Source organism: Scomber japonicus, chromosome 21 (assembly GCF_027409825.1).
Source record: "Scomber japonicus isolate fScoJap1 chromosome 21, fScoJap1.pri, whole genome shotgun sequence".
Lineage (NCBI taxonomy): Eukaryota > Metazoa > Chordata > Actinopteri > Scombriformes > Scombridae > Scomber > Scomber japonicus.
This window is the reverse complement of record NC_070598.1, coordinates 13,540,229-13,558,543: the sequence shown is the minus strand read 5'-3', so window position 1 is coordinate 13,558,543 and position 18,315 is coordinate 13,540,229. Positions and strand designations below refer to the sequence as shown.

The window sequence follows — 18,315 nt, the reverse complement described above, 5'->3', positions numbered from 1 at the left end:
ACAAAGTAAGATATAGATTTTGATCGCTGGTGACACGAAGGCTGGGGAGGGTGATGTCACACAGTGGTTTCCTGTAAAAGTACTTACAGGGTGAGTGTGAGAATATTTTAGAGAAATAAGGAGGCCTGTTAGGTACTTTTTTATGTTCAAAAGAAAAATAATGTGAAGTCTTATACTTGAACTTATACTTATACTTGAATAATGTGAACAATACGTGAACTTTAATAATAAAGACTTTAATAAAGAAATGGTTGTGTGTGATGACATTGGCAGTGATGGCATTGGCAGTGAAATTTAAAGCAAACTTTGTGCTGTTTTGAAAGAAAGAACACAGTTTAATTAGTAAGCAAAAAATAAAACACATACCCTTTCTCAGTTCAAGAGTATAATAGGTTTTATGGGTCCCACCTCACTTGATCTGGTATGACCAGCTTACATGGCAATTAATAGGTAATGGTGCCAATCCTACCATTTAATTTCTGAGTCATTTGACTCTTTTCTTTGTTACTGTTATTCTATGTTTCATGCACACACAAAAGAACTTGCATTCACATGGGTGGCATGGTACACATTCCCAACAATGGTTTCATGCCATCCCATTAATCTAATAATGGTGATATGCCAAGAAATGACTGCAAGCAAGTGAAAGTAAACTGTGTCTGTTCCTGTTTTTGAGAAATCAGCTGTGAAGGTGTTTTACGAGGAAGAGCAGGTACACATTTGTTAGCCCTGAAGGACACACACACACACACACAGTGCATTGTGATGAGTAAAATGGAATGTAAACAGAAACTGAAACTTCATGTAAGGCAAACAATGACTGTATGTGGGTGGGTATGTATAGGTCATTCTCATGTAACCATTGGTAATAATGTTTATATTGTGCTTTAGGATAATCCCAATCAATCCATCATCAAACAAAGTGTAAATAATGAAGCACAGACTAACTGCCATTCATTGAAACTAGCACCTTCAGGGCCTCTGAGGTTCAGGTCAGGATTCAAACAAGAACAACCTTCCTCAAAAAAAAATGGGCCTTTGACTAGTCACTCAAACTATTGAATTCCAATGGATCCGAGTAAGTAGGGGAGATATAATTTCAGAAATACGGGTGATAGGCAGTGATCAATATTATTTCTACTCCAAACCTCTAGGTAGCGACAGAGAGCCCTAGCTGTTTCTCTCCTGTGCGTAAAGGAGCTTCGTTGGTCAGGCGTAGCGGCACTCTCTCCGTGGACCCTCCCACTAGCAGAAGAGTGACACGCCATTCAATTGCTGCCTGGCCCTGTGCTCGTAGGAAGCAGGAGGGAGCTTTGAGTGTTCTCCTTCATAGTGTTAATACTATCCATAAAGAAAACCGACTGCTTTCGCGCTGAGCCGAGCAAAAAGTTGGACCGAATCGTGTCGACATGGGGATCCGAAAAAAGACGAACAAGAACCCGCCGGTGATGAGCCATGAGTTTGTCATCCAGAACCATGCAGATATTGTTTCCTGTGTTGCTATGGTGTTTCTGCTTGGGCTGATGTTTGAGGTAAGTCCGGTCCACCACATGTTGAATGGGGGTTTGATTGTGGGTCGTGCTCGGCTGCTCTGCTCGCTCAGCTGAGCAGAGGAACCAGTGGCACATCGGGATGCCGATTACTCCCCATCTGTCCCCCTGGAAACTGACATGGCTGTCTGATCTACTCTACACACTACTTCCTCCCGTGATCGAAACTTTCTGTGTACAATGGCCTCAACCCGTTTTATATCCACTAGATGATCAGCGCATACTGGTAGTCTGGCATGTCGCTTTTCAAAAAGGCTGCAATATGTTTTAATTCTGAATATCACGATGTGGGAACTGTAGTCTCTACTTTCCATCTGGCTGCTTCCCCACGTTCAAATTGTTTCAAATCGTCCACAGGCCCTGCTGTTTAAGCATAAAAACAAAGTTAGTCATGAACAGCATTGCGTGGTTCAATATTTGTTGTGGATTTGCAACAGTGTATCGCTCTCATTAGTATATTGTGCAACGCCGCCGACTTGGTGAGTTTATGCGTAGAGATGTGTTACGTGGCAATCATACAACGACTGAGAGGGCTGTCATCACTCAGATCTGCCTGCACCAAAACTGCTAGTTGTCCTCAGGAGCCACAACAGACTAGTTTTAAATGGAAGTGGGTGGTGCGGGCTAACAGCCAGAGCCCTCTCATTACCTAGCTCCGTGCGAGTCCACTTTCACTCCAAATTGTGTCTAATTCCAAAAAATGTTTCATCCTCCACTGAGAAGCAGCGCCATTAGTGTCAGGTTGAGGAAAATGAAAACTACTTCCTCTTTTTTGTTTTCCAAAGTAAAAAGTAAAAAAAAAAAAAAAAAAAAGTTTGGCAACAACTGTTGCAACGTGTGTATGCACTACAGAATTTTTCAAAATTTCGCTTTAGAATGACAAATTTGACTGTAGTGAACACTTTACAAAAATATATTTTATCCAAATTTGTCACCTAAGTATCTGTTTTGTTGTGAAAGAGGACGATGTAACTTCCCATCGTAACTATAATTGCAGTGGACCCCCTAAAGGTCCTTGAGAGGGTCCCCAGCAAAAAGTAGAATAATAATTAATTAATTCATATGTTTACTGCTTGTCCTGTAGAGCATCATGTGGCAGCTGGAACCAATTTCAGCTGATCTAGAGTGAAAGGTGGTGTACACCTGGACAGGTCACCTATCACAGGGCTATATATAGACAGACAGACAGACAGACAACCACTCACCTTCACACCTACAGGAAATTTAGAGTCACCAATTAACCTAACTGCATATTTTTGGTCTGTGGGAGTACCTGGAGAGAAGCCACGCAGACACAGAGAAAACATGCATACTCTATACAAAAGGCCCCAGCCAGCCAGCCACTGGGTTCAAGCCCACTCTGTTGTCCTGTGATGCATCACAGCAAGAGTGAATTATTTTCATTATAATTATATCCATAGTAACACAGTGACAGAATGTATGACTATTTTGGTCATGTGTTAAATACAGTTGCTGTAACTTCTAAACCAGAAATCTAACAGATCGGGGACCTTGGTCTTATCTAGTGTGGGTCCGTGGTCAAACATGTGTTAGTTTTGTGGTTCTTGATGTGAACTTTTTTTTTGTATGCAGCTCTTTTACTGCTGTTCCATTACATTCACTCTGTGGGATCATTTTTATTTCTTAATTCCTCATTAATGAATTGGTAGTGCTAAAAAAAAATTCTATTATCTTCTAATCTATATATATATACAATGTCTGAAATAAAACATTCACTGGCTTTAATGTGTAGTCATTCTAATATTCACACATAAACCACATTTGCAGTCACTCTGATAAGGGTCCTGCTAACTTTCTTGATACATAAATGCAATATTGCAAATTTTGCTGCACTTAGACCTGTTTGCATTTGCTGTTTAAAAAAAAAAAAAAAAAGCATAAAATTTGGCTAGATACTGATGTGCATGAATTTAAGGGTGGTGTTTTAAAAGATTGTACTTTCATCTTCATACACAGGTCACCTCAAAGTTTGCAGTGTTGTTCATAACTGTCCAGTACAACGTCACCATCTCCACAAATGGTAAGTAAAGGATCACACCCACAATAAAAGACATGTGGTGAGAACAGATGTTATCAGATAAGGGTTCAAATGTGTTCAGATTAACGTAGCGCATTTTCTGGCTTTAACATACAATGCAGCATTTTCTTAGGGTTGTCTTGCTGGAAGCGTCTCATTTGGATTCTAGAGCGGTACTTGCGTGGCCTCACACAAACCCATTTGAGAGCTCTTTTTTTTCCCTTTGGAGCTAAATTTAGTCTGCCTGATTTATAAAGTTCTCTTGTGGCAAGGTTGTGCCGGGCGAATTTGGGCTAAGGTGTAATATAGGCCTTTCAATTCAAGTCCTGCTCATTTTCAAGGTTAACAATTTCTTCGCCAACTTTCAGATACTGCTGAAGCAACTTTCAACCTCCAGAGCTTATGTGTGGTGCATGGTGTAGGTTTGCAGGCTGCCAGATTGTGATTCAATTCTTATCTAGGAGAGACCGTACCATGTAACCTATCTCTGTAACTTATTTACAGCTTGTACCTAATAAGACAAATAACATGCAGCACGTAAATCTCTCTACAGTGACCGTTATGAAATAAATTCAATAACGCCATTGTGTTTCTCTTTGTTGCTGCTGACTCTTATGACCAATCAATCTCGTTATGAGGTTGTATAAACTGTGATTGCTGCCAGAGTCTTGCTCAGGTTTTCTCAAACGGCTGTGTATCGTCTATCTCTATGCTACAAATAATCACATTACACACAGTGTGTCACAGATAGCGAGTTGGAGGCTGTGTAGATATTATATAACATTAGAAAAACCAGAAGAGGCTCTGTGTGTGTGTGTGTGTGTTACAGTTACATTAGGGACGCAGTCAGTGACTCTAAGCATTTTTGCAGTGGTGTCATATGCAACGGTAGAGACGTCCAAATCCAAACACTTGTTGAGTCAATTTGTTTTTGTGTAGGCCAATATTACAAATCCCAAATGTGTTTCAAGGGGCTTTCCAGTCTATACAGCAATTAGACAACATCCTTAGACCCTTGAATAATAAATAATGGAAAAACTCCCTTTTTAACTGGGTAAAAATGGAAGAAACCTCTGGATGAGCCACAGAGGAATGATCACTCTCCCAGGATGGACAGGCATGCAATTAATGTGTATACAGCATTGAACAGTCTAACAATAGCACCAAAGACAGTCAGGAAGACACCTTGAAGGTTAATCAACTAGTGAGTCACCTCATCGAATTGCAATGACAGGTCCAAGGATATAAAACCTGCATGAATACAGTACACATAACATTTGGATATGAATGAAACTCCATGATCTGTAAAAAGGAAAATGATGTTATTCCAATTGTGGTCACTGTGATGATTCTTGATCTTCCAGAAGGCCCAGAAGAGACAGCCGTGAACCACTTCCACCACGGTATCAAAGACTTGGCGACTATCTTCTTCTACATGCTGGTAGCCATTATCATGCACGCTATTATCCAGGAGTATGTGCTGGATGTAAGTGAGACAAACACTCGCACACATGCACAAACACACACAGGCTGGAGTCACTATAAACAGCTGTGCATTGTTTGATTGTTCTTCTGTGCAGAAAATCAACAGGAAGAAGCACTTCTCCAAAACCAAGCACAGCAAGTTCAACGAGTCGGGCCAGCTCAGCGCCTTCTACCTATTCTCCTTCGGCTGGGGCACAAGCATCCTGCTCTCTGTATGTACAGTAGCTAAGCTGGAATTGCTTTTTTCTTTTACCTGTTTTATAATCTCAAACATTTCCATGATTTATAATTTAAATGTTTAATTTTTCCTAGGAAAATTTCCTGTCCAATCCAGTCACCCTGTGGGAAGGTTATCCCCATACACTGATGCCGTAAGTGCATTTTTAGAGTTATGTTATTTCTCTATTCATTTGTCTGTTTTTTTTTCTCCATGTGTGCCTTTTGAACTATTAAAATCATTGTTTTCATACAGATTCCAGATGAAATTCTACTTCATTTGTCAGCTGGGCTACTGGTTACATTCTCTCCCAGAACTCTACTTCCAAAAGACAAAGAAGGTGAGTGTGTTTGCGAGTTATTTCCTATTTGACTTTCTTGGTTATGTTGCATTATTTTAAAAAATCATACTCTTTCCTACATGCGGAGCCACATTGTTGTACATACTTTGACTATTTTTGACCACCCATCCTCTGTGTTCACTATTTAGGAGGATATTCCACGGCAGCTTGTGTACATCTTCCTGTACCTGGTCCACATTGCAGGTGCCTACATTCTGAAGTAAGAACTGCTTATTTAGAAAGCTTTGAATTGGATGTATGAATGTGTGGAAGGTGTGATATTTCTGTTGAGTTTGTACACAGCCCTTTTTAAGGAACGTTATTTGCAATATGAAAGAAACTGAAGGCTCTCCAGTGGATTCATAAAGCCGAATTTTGTCTCCGTGTGACTTTCAGTCTGAACCGTCTGGGTCTGGTCCTGCTGGTGTTGCACTACTTTGTCGAGCTTCTCTTCCACGTTTCCCGCCTGATCTATTTCAGCAACGAGAACAGACAAATGGGGTGAGTTCTAATTTTTTTGTATTTGAAATATCACTCTGATCATACTGTCCACTAATCATTACTATACATGTAAAAGATTACGTGAAACATTTATCTTTTAGACTGATGTCTTGAATGCAGTGTCATACTCATATTCATCCTCTTGTCTTCTAGTTTCACCATATGGGCCATCTTGTTTGTCCTTGGACGGCTGCTCACCCTGTCCTTGTCTGTCCTCACCGTGGGCTTTGGCCTCGCCACAGCTGAGAATCAAGGCTTTGATTTGGCTGCAGGAAACTTTAATGTTCTTTTTGTTAGGTAAGTGTGTTTAGAAAAGAGAAAAGGAGCCACTTGATCCTAACATAATCATGTCATAAAAATCCACTCTAAATAATGTTGGAAATATGTTTTAAAGTAGCTAATTACGATGCACAATGCAGTCAATTTGTCATTTTTTTTTAAATGTGTTATTTTAACTCGAGTGGTACTTCAAGATATGCAGTGGAAATGGAATAAGTCATCATAAAAATATATGATGATATATAAAAGGGCAGACTTTGTATGCTCACCATGCAGCACTCAGGTTCAACAGTCGTACAGGAAGAAGTCTATTGTAAAAGAGGAAGAGGGCAGCTTTAATAAATTAGAATGCAGCCACAATATATCTTGTGCCAAGTAAATGCAAAGTCAAGTGAGTCAATTCTCCCTCTGCTGTTCAGACTAAGCTATCAATCACTATGTCTTTCTCTACCCTACAACTTCATTATAGAATAGACTGTTAGAATATTACTGGGTTAGACTTACAAGGGGCTCAAAAATAGCATCCTGTTTTTAGCATTTACTTTCTGGAGATTTACTGACTTCTTCTTTCTTCTAGGATAACTGTCCTGGCCGCTATCTGCCTCACTCAGGCCTTCATGATGTGGAAATTTATCAACTTTCAGCTGCGCCGGTGGAGAGAGCATGCCCAAGCTCAGACCTTGAAAAAGAAACAAGTTCCCACCAAGAGCAAATCAAAGAAAGATAAAGGTGAGGGCACAAGCGCTAAGGATGTAGTGCATTTTAAGTAATATGAATAATGTTTTTTTTTTTTTTTTTTTGCTTAGCATTTTCCCACACAGTGAAAAAGCTGAAATGAAAAAGGCAAAATAGGAAGTAAAAAGGAGGAAACCACCAAGTCTTTAAGTAGTTGATAATAAAATTAAGGAAACATTTTTATGACAATGCTTAATTTGTTAGTTCTACTTTTCAGCACTGAATTTTTAAAATTGTAGTTCATTTGGATGTGTCCTTTTTGTTTTTTAGCCAATGGAGTAAATGGAGTGAACTCCCACGGAGCTGATTCACCAAGAGCAAGAAAAGAGAAGTCCTCATAAATACATTCCCCTCAGCCCTTTACCTATCAGCCCCCCTACTCTAAAAGAACCATCTTTCCCTGTGCCTCTGCGGCTGTATCCGACCAACAGACCCTGCGGGGCTCCACGACCACAATATGCATTTCCAGCTCCCACAGGACTGACCTCCCAGCTGGACTTCCAGGGCCAGAATGCATTTAAGCTTTGCTTGTCGCCAGTCGTCCAGCATGCCTTGATTTACGAATCATTGCTCTGCTGTGCCATGTTGAATGAAAAAGAAAACAAATTCTGAAATAAACTATATAAAAAAAAGACCTTATTTAAAAAGTGCCTATTAATAATGGATTGTTTTGTACAGGGTGTGTAATTTTAAAATTTCAGGAATGATGAAGTCATTGTTTAATGTTCTTCCCAAGTCAGGTCATGTCATGCTTTTTCCTAAACACTGTATCTTGTATTTTATTTCCCTTTTGGTATTTTTTTTCCCCCATCATGTATTTATAACTGCCAGTTCAGCTCCTCTTGCTATTAGCTCTTGTCCCTCTCCTGATGGATTTTCCTAAATGTATGCAGTTTATAAATATCCTCTCATTTTTACATGAATGACGGTTGCATAGTCTTGTTATAATCTCCATATTTAGGATATGATACAACACAGACTGTTTAAAGCCACATAGCAAAAAAAGGAAGAAAAAAAAAAAGACCACGTCACTGGCCAACAGACAACAGATAAGAAGTATTTTTTTAATCTCCAGTCACAGACAAATCAGTAGAAGTAGCGGCTCCATTTAATACTGTAATTAGACTCACAGTTAAGTATTGTGCAAAACCAACACTGTAAAAATGCCAGCAAAGACTTATATAATGACATCTAGATTAATTACATGCAATTATGCTGAATTTATTGCAGTTCTGTTTGAAATGCTCTTAATAAATGAACATCCCTCATGTTTTAGTTTTGAGTAACTTGTGTAAAGGATGAAATTGGGCAAATCATCCCTTCTGTGAGTTTGACTGAATCACTGTTGTCCTTTACTGGTTAAGGGGAATGGCGTGTGCCAAAATTGTTTACTGTTGCTTACCTTTAAAAACACAAATCATTTGTTATAAAAGCATGGACTGGGAATGAGAAAAGCATATTTTGTTTGGCTGTTTTTATTTTTTATTTTTTACCCCTAACCCACCACTGACTGTGCCAAATGAACCTGGTTGACTGTTAATATATGCCTTTTACTTACATGCCATAAAATTAATTTACAGAGCTATAGAGTACAGTTTACTCTATTGTAAGAATCAATCACCAAGGTAACACTGGCTTATTCTAAAGAGTAAATCCATTAACTAATTTTAGGTACACAGTAGTGAGTCATGGTTGCCTCCAGCTGTGCTGTATATCAGTGGTATGTGTGGTTTTCCCAACTTGTCCTGACGCAAAGGAATAAAAATGTTTTATTGAAAAAAATGAACTCTCAGAATTATTATTCAGCTGTAATAGTAGATGTTTGTGCTTTACACACACTTCTTATTTTTCTTGGAGAAATAGACTGCAAGTAAAGGACTAACATGTTAACTCAGTGTTGTGGCAGTCATGAAAGAGGAAGTCTGGTAATTACTTGGCATGTCAGTGCAGTTGCTCCTAAACTAGACTCTACTAGACTAGATTGTTAGAAACCACCAAAATGGAGAACAGTTCAAGTTCACTATAATGCACAAAAAGCAGAGCCAAGGCCAGGATTTTGTCACACTCCTGACCACTCAGAAATGTTTGAAGGCCAAAAAGAAGATTTGCAATATGTTTTAAATTACATTTATTTGTCATATTCCATTTATTCAGCTAACTGTTCAATTATTCTGTACATTTTATATATATCCCTTCATGGTGGTTTACGTGTTGAAATCTTGTAGTAACTTTTTTGTGTGGGCCCAAAATAGTAACACATTTCATCACATTGAGTCATAAAAGCTGAAATCAGCTAATAAAAGTTCCATTGTGGTTAATGTTCTGCTAAAACAAGCTAATAACTGACTGGACAAGATCTCATTGTTGCCATTTTTAGCTACAGCTCTGAATGGAGGGTAGCACCTTGATTGGAACATAAACAATTCACCAAAATTGTGAGCAAATATTTGTTTTACAGTGCAGAGTCCCTGCCAAATGTTACAAAAGGCGAGAAAAACCTTAACAAACGGGCGTGTGGGTGGTTGAATGTGTCCACATGAAAATTCCTTTCTCTCTCGTCCTCAATTTACTGTGGTTTATGACAGTGTGTGGAAACCACGCAGTTGATGTTTCAGCTTCCCGCCGCTTGGTGGCGGTGTCGCACAAGTTTTAATAGAAAGAAAACGCCTGCTTGGCCTGTTTGATGCATGATAGTTGACTAGGCAGTAAAAAATCAAGGTTGCTGAATAAGTAGGACACTCCTATTTATTGGTTTTGTGAAGCTTGTAATGATTTATTTGGTATTATTGTTTTAATAATGACTTAAAAACTACAACCATAATGACATGGTTCTTGTGAAAATCCTGCTTGCTGTTACACATTTTTCTTATTCACAGGACCAGCTGATATTAATGCTGATTAAATGTTATAGCAATTTCATAGTATCTTAAAAATTAAATAGGCTCAACTGAGATTGAACTTTTAGTGATGTGATTAAGGGAAACCCCAACTCCCTTTCTTTTACCAGCCTTTTTATGTGCGGCAAAGCTTACACCATCATTTTATAGGCTGACATAAATCTTTATGACCACATATATCTGCAAGTATCTCAACTAGTGTAGATAGAGGCTATTCTAATTGTCTTACTAAATTGAAAACCCTGTGTTGGGGATGGAGGGGTCATGGTTGCCCATCTTTAAAACACAACACACATTTAAAGACACTAACATAATGGTGTGTTTTTTTTTGTATTATTGTTTTTTTAAGTAGCCTCATCATTATTGGTTGCCATACTAAATGTCAAGAAATACAAATATAAAAGACTGCTGTTCAAATCAAATGTTAAGCACCGTGTCATTCTGACAGGTACGGAGCCCGGCGGTAATACTGCTGGAGCCCCGTGATGTGGTCTGGTGTGGGGGAGGATAGCAGCTACCAGCCAGATAAACACTCAGCATTGGTTTTGCAGAGCAGGAGTAACATGGCGGCACAGTTAGCCAGCAGAAATGTTGTTCCACTACCGCGAAGGTCAGAGCTGCTTCTCCTAAACGGAATTTAACAGCGAGGACACAGCCCAAAGTAATACATCGTAAGTAGCCACGCGTGTCGGTGCCTCTTGTTGAGACGGGACGAGGTGTTTTTCGTTGTGAAATCCGCCATCCAGTGCGAGGTCCTCAATCTCGGCTGTGTGTCTGTCTGGCACAGGCTGTCGCTTCGGCGTTAGCTTGTTAGCGAGCGTTAGCTTCTTGGCTAAAGCTCGTCGCCTGTGTCAGTAGTGTTTTTCTGCAGCAAACTCAATTAGACGGGCTCAGACAGCGAGCTTGCAAGCGAGTTATTGCAACGTTTGTCAGCCGTCTTCACGTGGCGGTGTTCACGACTGTGTATTCATTTGATGTGAAGTGAACTACATGCGTGCACAATACTTTCATATGCCTTTTTTTTGGTGCGAGTGACCGTGCACACACACACAACACCGGACGAAGTTCGCCAGTGTAGCAGGAGCGTAGTTAGCATGCTAGCTGTTTAGCTGCAGGGCTAGTCTGGCTGGTTTGAACGTCGTTGTCAGAATATATGAGTGAGTCAGGACACTTCTCACCACCATGTGTTTGAGCGGACTGTTGACCTTGTTTGTTGTGTTAAAAACCATGCCTCTGTGCTACTCTCCTCGTTAGGTAAGTTGACACATATTCTGCATTTGTTCAGGATGCAGGGTCCATTCTCTCTCTCTCTCTCTCTCTTTCTCTCTCGCTTTTTTTTTGCTGAACTAATGTTTCTCTTGGCGTTATTATGCTTTGACGAGATGCTCTACTAATAAGCTAGTTAGCAGCCAAGCCAAAAACCATTGTCAGTACTCCATCACTTAACATCAACAGCTTCAGGCATTTGGAGAAGTATTCAGAAAGTTGCTAACTACACACTAGGAAACCCAGATTGTGGCTCTGTAGTCCAGAGGTCTGCAGATGCTTACAGCTTATGTTGTTTTCCTAAAGAGTAAGAAAACTTAGAGGTATATTTAACACAATCAGATAGCAGCTTGATTAGTAATGACTCACATAGGCTTTAATGTAGAGATGTTATAGATGGAATTGACTTTTAATTGAATGTTGAAGACGCTCTCTGAAAATGCGAACCACTAAATGCAGTATGGGGGGGATTGCTCAGAGGGTTGACTTGTGTGTGTCTTCATTGTTGTGGTGAGTGTGGCGCACTCTTTCTAAGGGCTCTCCTGCTTGACTGATTCAGCACTATACAGGCAGACAGCTTGTGCCATTTCAATGCTTGTCAACGCTCCTCTCAGTAATGCTGGGGGAACGCATCCTGCGGAACCAGTTGAGCAGTTTCTGTTGTATCACTCTGCCCACCTGATGGTGCACAGTACTCGTGTCACATCACTGATAGGTGATTTAACATGACATGTTGTCCAGCTGCCTTTGCTGCGATCCGTGAGGATGAGATGTGATGGATTTCAGTTGGATCCACCATAAAAATAAACCCTGTAGAAATTTTAAAAGGAGCTATGGTGGCATGTGGTTTATTTCCTTCATTAATACACAATGAAAAAAGGCCAGAGATTGATGAGTTTAAAAAGATGTTTGTTACTTTCACCTGCATGAGATATGTTGTTTGTTAACCACTTTAAATACCCCTCCTGCCTGCCTGAAACAACATTTTTGTGTCCATAGCATAGCGCCTTAAGTTATTGACCTTTTTAATTTGCAGTGAAACAAACTCCCTCCCCACAAGTATCTCTTTGTGAGTATAGTGGCTCGTCAGACACTTTGTCCTTGGGAGACAGGGAAAGACAAGAAGCAAAATTTCCTTCTAATCTGACCTCATTTTAATTTTGAGACTGTGTTAGATGAGGACATGGAGCATGCAAATGACGCCTGTGACAGCCCTCCCCTGGCAGCAAAGAATGCAGTCCTGTGCAGTAGCGTGCATTCCTACAGTGTGTAGTATAGTTGGTATTTCAGGCTTTTGTTTGTTTTTAAGGTTGAATCATACTGTGATTAGAATTTTATAGCTGGCAGTTATATGTGGTAGGTATCCTAAAAAACGAGTTTTATGTCATTTTGGCTTGACAAAAAACAACTGCTGTGGGACCGTGACAGTTCAGGAATTCATGTGAGCGTGTATGCAACTATGTGGATGTTTGTACAAGGATAAATGACTGGAGGATTTCTCACACTGACTTGGCACCGCCCGTGTAGTGGGTGTTACTGAGAGGTAGTGCAGAGCGCACACTCAGTAAGCTACAGCGATAGCAACAGGTGTGTGACAGAGTAATGCCCAGCTCGTCACATGAGTCAGAAACAACCCCTCCGTTTATCCTTTGCTCACTTGCTCGCTCGCTATATTTTCTCACTCTGGGCTCCACTCAGCTGTGTCATTTTCTTGTCATAACTCTATCTTAAAGCAGTATTTTCCAGTGTACATTGAGACAACCTCTCATCTTCTAATCACTGGCCTTTGCCCTGTGATAGGTTGCTTTTGTTGCGTCACCTATGATATTGTAATCATTTGACCCTTGTTCAGTTGCAAACACTGCCAGATTCTTCTTTGGCTGTGTTCTGTCACATTACTGGACAAATATCATAGTTCAGTGATGAGGGTTTTTTTTTATACTGCATCTCTGTAACTTCAGTTTTAAAAAGACCTGCAGCAATTAGGCATTTAATTAATGAGTCAAACCACAGCATATTAATCTTCTTAATTTTAATAAGTGATTAATCGTTCAGTATTTGCTTTAGCTGCTTTTTCTTCATCTTACATTACAGGAAATTGAATATCTTTGAGTTTTAGACTTTTGATCCGACAAATAAGACATTTGATGTTATCGCCTCGGGCTCTAAAAAGTTGTGACAGTATTTTCACAGTATTATAGACAAAATGGATTAATTGAAAAAATGATCAGAAGATGAATCGACAATGAAAATAATAGTTGCAAGCTTAAAATTAAATACCATTTTTGTAATAATGACAAAAATGAGTCAGCATAAATAATAAAGGCCCAAATAACACAATAATAATGCTTTATTACTCTGTGAAAAAAAGAACTTCAGCAGCGGTTGTGTTGTTCTGAGTCTCAAGTGCAAATAAATAATAACTTTTTAAAAATACACTAGGAAGAGACAACACTCAAATGGATCTGTATGATTGTCTTAAGCCCTATATTACTGGGTTCTGTATTTCAATCCAGGTCAGTCTTTGATGTTGAATACTTTTCATTTTGAGAAGATATTCAGAGGAGGTCTAGTATGTTTCAGTCATATCTGGAGCTACTCTATAGTATTTGGTCAGTATTTTTAGCAGAAATTTTGAAGTTTGCATGATACAAAGATTTGGTGGTGAATTCCTAAATAATTTCAGGCTGTTGCTATTTGGGCATAAAACTTATTTTCACCACAAAACTTATTTCAGGCATATAAACCAAAGCCACATTCAAGTCATAATCGCTTTAGCTCAGAACAAACACATAACCAACTCATCTTTTTAGCTTTTAGATTCACTTGTGATTATTGTTATCAAAACACCCATTTACAACTCAAATCTCGTTAAGAAGTGCCATAACAGGGAGACGTCATATCATTCTGAAACCAAATATGATTCATGTATGACACCTAGAAGAAAGACGCTTTTGTTTGAATTATGACAAACACCTTTTTCAAATATGTCTATTTTTTACTAGTGAGCTACAAAACCGCTCTTGTTTCCACACTCTTCTCTTTGCTAACTACGTTAAGTTGACTCATTTGAACCGCGCTGGAAAATGACATCCCTGTCTCTGCCGTTTAGCATGGTCAGCTCCTGAACAACGCCATACCCTGTCTCGCTCAGGCTTTTTAATGTGTACTCTGGGGCTCTTTTTTTAAAGCAGTGTCATGACAACATCCAGTATGGAGAGGCTGGCGGGAATCGGGGGTATCATAAGGATGTTGCAAAGTGTTATTGCTCTTGCTCTAATCTCCACATTCCATTCAAGGAGTTATTGCCTTCGCTTTTGGCAGAGGCGACCCTGACCAGACCAGTTAAAGACAATTTGTTGAACTTGGAATTATTAGAATTGTCCTTTCTTTCTTCTTTTTTTCCCCCCCAAATGTAATAAATTACATTCAGTGATTCAGGCCGAACTGGATGATAGAATTTGCTTGCACAATACGATCAAACAATCACAACAAACCATGTGGCTTCCACTCAAGTTTAGCTGTTTGGCAGATTGGACTACAATGTGTTATCTGTCCATCACATGCTACATAAGGTCCACAGTGTACTCTCGACATGATGCACCCCTCCCCCTGGTATCTGTTTGCCTTGTCTCGCTGGGCATCTCACCCTGCTGTCTCTGCGTTTGTGTTGTCATGGAAACAGCAGTGTGACAGGTCCTGGGTGGGCGTGAGGGATGAGCAGTGGGGTAATGGCCAGGTTTTTACAGTAGGGGGGGGGGGGGGGGGGGGGGGGGTTGGCAGAGGCGAGATGGTTGATGGAAAGCGGAGACGGCTTTGACATGGAAGAGGAGGAGCAGGAGTATTTACTCCATTCCCGCTTCGAGGCATGTTTCATTGTGTTGTTTTAACTGACCTCAAATCTCAAATCAGCCATCCCATCTATCTGTGCTGAGAGTGGGTCCTGTCTTGTTAACGGCTGCCTGAAAGGGATCTTTATTTTATTTTGTTTACGTCAGTCTGTGTTATCCAAAATGATCCACATGCACTGTTTGTCATTGAAGAGTTGAAGGAGGGGACACATCATGTTTTTTATGGTTTTCTGTTATTTATATTCTGTTATGATGTCGGATGTCTATATTAAACATGGTCAAAGGTTCAGTACTTGAAGTGAATATATGTATAATGCCCCCTGAAAGTCAAACGCCAAGGCTTCAGCCTACAAAATTACCTCCACTTCCTCCTTGTGATGACCACAGAATGTTCACACATGACCACAAATGGCTGTCCACTACACACTCTCATATTTCAGATTGGATTCAGGCTAGAACATGTCCGAATGTATTTGTGAAGTTTCCATATTACATTTTGAGAAATGCACAAGAAAAGAAGTGAAGACTACTATACTACTGTTTCTTTATTTAGTGTCCTGAAGTGCTGGAAGTCTGTTGATAGTCTGGGGTAGCCTCCAAAATCTGACCAATCAAAACAGAGTGGCTTCATCAGGAAAATGAAAAAGACAGGAGTTTTAACGACCTGTTTAAGACAGGGGCTAAACTGAGGGGATCCATAAAGAGTTGGGACATTTAACCATGCAAAGATGTATCAGTGGAGGCCCAGAGTAAAAATATAGATCTGGAAATCTATATTTCTAGATCATTGAAAAGAATATAGATATAAACAAAATGATTGGCATTGCTTAGAACACACACTGTTTTTTTGATGATTTTGAGCCCAATTTGCCCTTAGATTGAGGTTGTATCTGAGAGTTTCTCAAATGGAAGATTCAAGAACATTCAAGCTGTACACTGTCAAGGAAATGTGGTGTCCTTGAGCCGGGTGGGGGGTAATTCCCTGTGGCAGTCAGTTAAGTGTCGCACTAGAATGATATGGTTATTTAATCTGAGAATTATATAAATTGGTTATCTTTTATAAAGCTAGGATCGGTAACATCACACCAAAGGTTGCCTCATGCTCTGCTCCCATGGAGACGTCACCGGGGCTCCAAGGATCTTGAGGCTCACAGGCAATCCAATGATTTCGACAGTCCACGCTCCTCCACTTATGTAGGTCAGCCACAGCAAAGTGCATATTGATCTCCCAAGCTAAATGATATTGTGGTGTCTACTGCTCATTGCTAAGAAGGTGCCCTCAGGCAGTTTGGCTTGAACAGAGGAGACAACAGAGGTCGCATTACTATGTGACAACGCTCTTGCAGCTGTTTTCTCTTGTATTATAAAGGCTGGTACTACTTAGCTGCACAGGATGGCAGATCTAATAGTTGTTACTATTTTAAACATGAAAGTAGCTCATTTTCACTTTAGGGAAGCTGGGCTTACGCAGCTCTTTATGCAGTTGTCACTGATCCAATAACACAAGAAAAGATAAAGTTTATGACAATAAACTCTTAGATAGCAGTTATTTAAACATAGAGGCAGTACAGTGATGTATAGAAAGACATAAAAGGCAAAAAGACCAACCATCCCCACCCCAATATGACACAATAGATAATAAAGATTTAAGATGGTATTCTCTAAATTGTTCCATGACAGGATGCAGTTGTAGATAAAGGTTAGGGCGTGTGTTTCTGTCAGTGGATGAATTGCTTCCCTCCTCTGCCACAATGTGTTTGTGGCATTGGGTCCTAGCATGTGGTTGGCACCTTTCCCACTGCCCAGGGTGGAATCCTTGGCACTGAGGGAGGGAGAGAAAACTTGGATTGAGCAAGCTGCCTGCTGGAGCTGAGTTGGGTGGGTGGTCCAAAAATATGCAGCGTGAATCCGTCCTGAGAAAGTCTAGTGTTCAATCTTCTTCTCTAATGGAGGTAAACAGCACTCGTATGGCACCATCACAGGCCGGGCAAAGGCAGTATGGAATGACATGTGCAGAGCAGCAGCATTTCTCACTCTCTTGTCATAAAGCCAGAGGAATGTGGGGATTCGGTTTCAGGCTTTTCGTTTCTGTACACATTGTGAGGGTCAAACTCTGACCAGCGTGATTTCTCTTTCTCTCTCTCTCTCTTCTCCCACTCTCCCGCACTCTCTGCTGATTCAGCAGTGTTCCTTCAGTGACCTATAATATGGTTTTGCTTGCTCTATCTTTACTGTTTTCAGCAGCGTGGGGAATCTCCTTAGCTGACCTGTGCTTTCTGTCCATCCTACACAGTTCAGGTATAGGTTAATAAATGAAGCACAAACCTTTTATATTAATCACAGGCAGTATAAATTCTTCCACGTGTGCACAAGTCTCATATCACACCTCGTTAGCTCCGACAATGAACCATAAATAGTCACTGAAACTATTAAGGTGAACATGAAGTTACCTGATGGAAACATATCTAGCAGTATCTAACAGTTTTTTTTATTAATAAATAATCTAAAAATAGTTTTCTCAGTCATTAAGTTCATGTAATTTAAAAAAAAAATAGAAAACCATGATATTAGAATTTCCTTTGCCTGACAAATAGCACAAAAGTACTCCCAGGACAGAGGGACAATTATTTCCCTTCATTTGAGAAGATCTGCAAATGATTAGAATTTTATTTGATAAATGACAGTAAAATTGAAATGTTATTTGAAAATGAGTGTGGAAAAAGAGATGGTGATTACATAGATTTATGCCAGATGAGTTATTTGGTGGTCACAGTTTTGGCATGACTGTAAGACTTTGAGTGGCAGCAAATGGTTCATGTAAGTTATCTGACCAGCTTCAACTTATTTTCATCTCCTAAATGATTTCTGGTCAGAACACTCTCACTTCATGCAGCCATTAAAATGTATGCTCATAACATACCATGCATACCAGGTGGAAGGTAAAGGGAAAGGTCAGGCAGGCAAAATATTTCACTGATGTCTTGTCAACACAAGTTTTATTTTGGCAGATTTGAATTTAAATATCATCAGATCGTGCAGAGATGAAGGTTCAGTGTTCACTTTATTTTTCAAGGACAACAGCTGAGAATAAACTGCACCTACTGTGTTCATCATAATGAAGGAATGCGTCACCCAAATGGAACAGTATCTTTTATG

At 39.8% G+C, this 18,315-nt stretch overlaps 2 protein-coding genes across 2 annotated transcripts in view; both read left to right on the top strand.

Moving 5' to 3' along the window:
- Window positions 1-1,230: 1,230 nt before the first annotated feature.
- On the top strand, window positions 1,231-8,931 carry tram1 (translocation associated membrane protein 1). Its single transcript, XM_053342738.1, has 11 exons — window positions 1,231-1,532; window positions 3,528-3,591; window positions 4,953-5,074; window positions 5,169-5,285; window positions 5,386-5,444; window positions 5,546-5,630; window positions 5,780-5,850; window positions 6,027-6,131; window positions 6,285-6,428; window positions 6,988-7,139; window positions 7,416-8,931. The coding sequence occupies exons 1-11, from the start codon at window positions 1,410-1,412 to the stop codon at window positions 7,484-7,486; spliced, it is 1,113 nt and encodes a 370-aa protein (XP_053198713.1). The 5' UTR covers window positions 1,231-1,409; the 3' UTR covers window positions 7,487-8,931.
- A 1,648-nt stretch (window positions 8,932-10,579) lies between these two features.
- The window catches only part of ncoa2 (nuclear receptor coactivator 2), a 61,995-nt gene continuing 54,259 nt past the window's right edge, over window positions 10,580-18,315 (top strand). Inside the window, exon 1 of the mRNA XM_053342737.1 lies at window positions 10,580-10,713. The gene's annotated coding sequence lies outside the window, so the exon portion shown is untranslated. The remainder of the gene's footprint in view (window positions 10,714-18,315) is intronic.

Bases quoted from the DNA above. Each gene is read 5' to 3' on its own strand.
- tram1 (XM_053342738.1), top strand. From the start codon at position 1,410: ATGGGGATCCGAAAAAAGACGAACAAGAACCCGCCGGTGATGAGCCAT. The intron at 5,075-5,168 runs GTAAGTGAGACA...TCTTCTGTGCAG, and splicing joins TCCAGGAGTATGTGCTGGAT to AAAATCAACAGGAAGAAGCA. The intron at 5,631-5,779 runs GTGAGTGTGTTT...TTCACTATTTAG, and splicing joins ACTTCCAAAAGACAAAGAAG to GAGGATATTCCACGGCAGCT.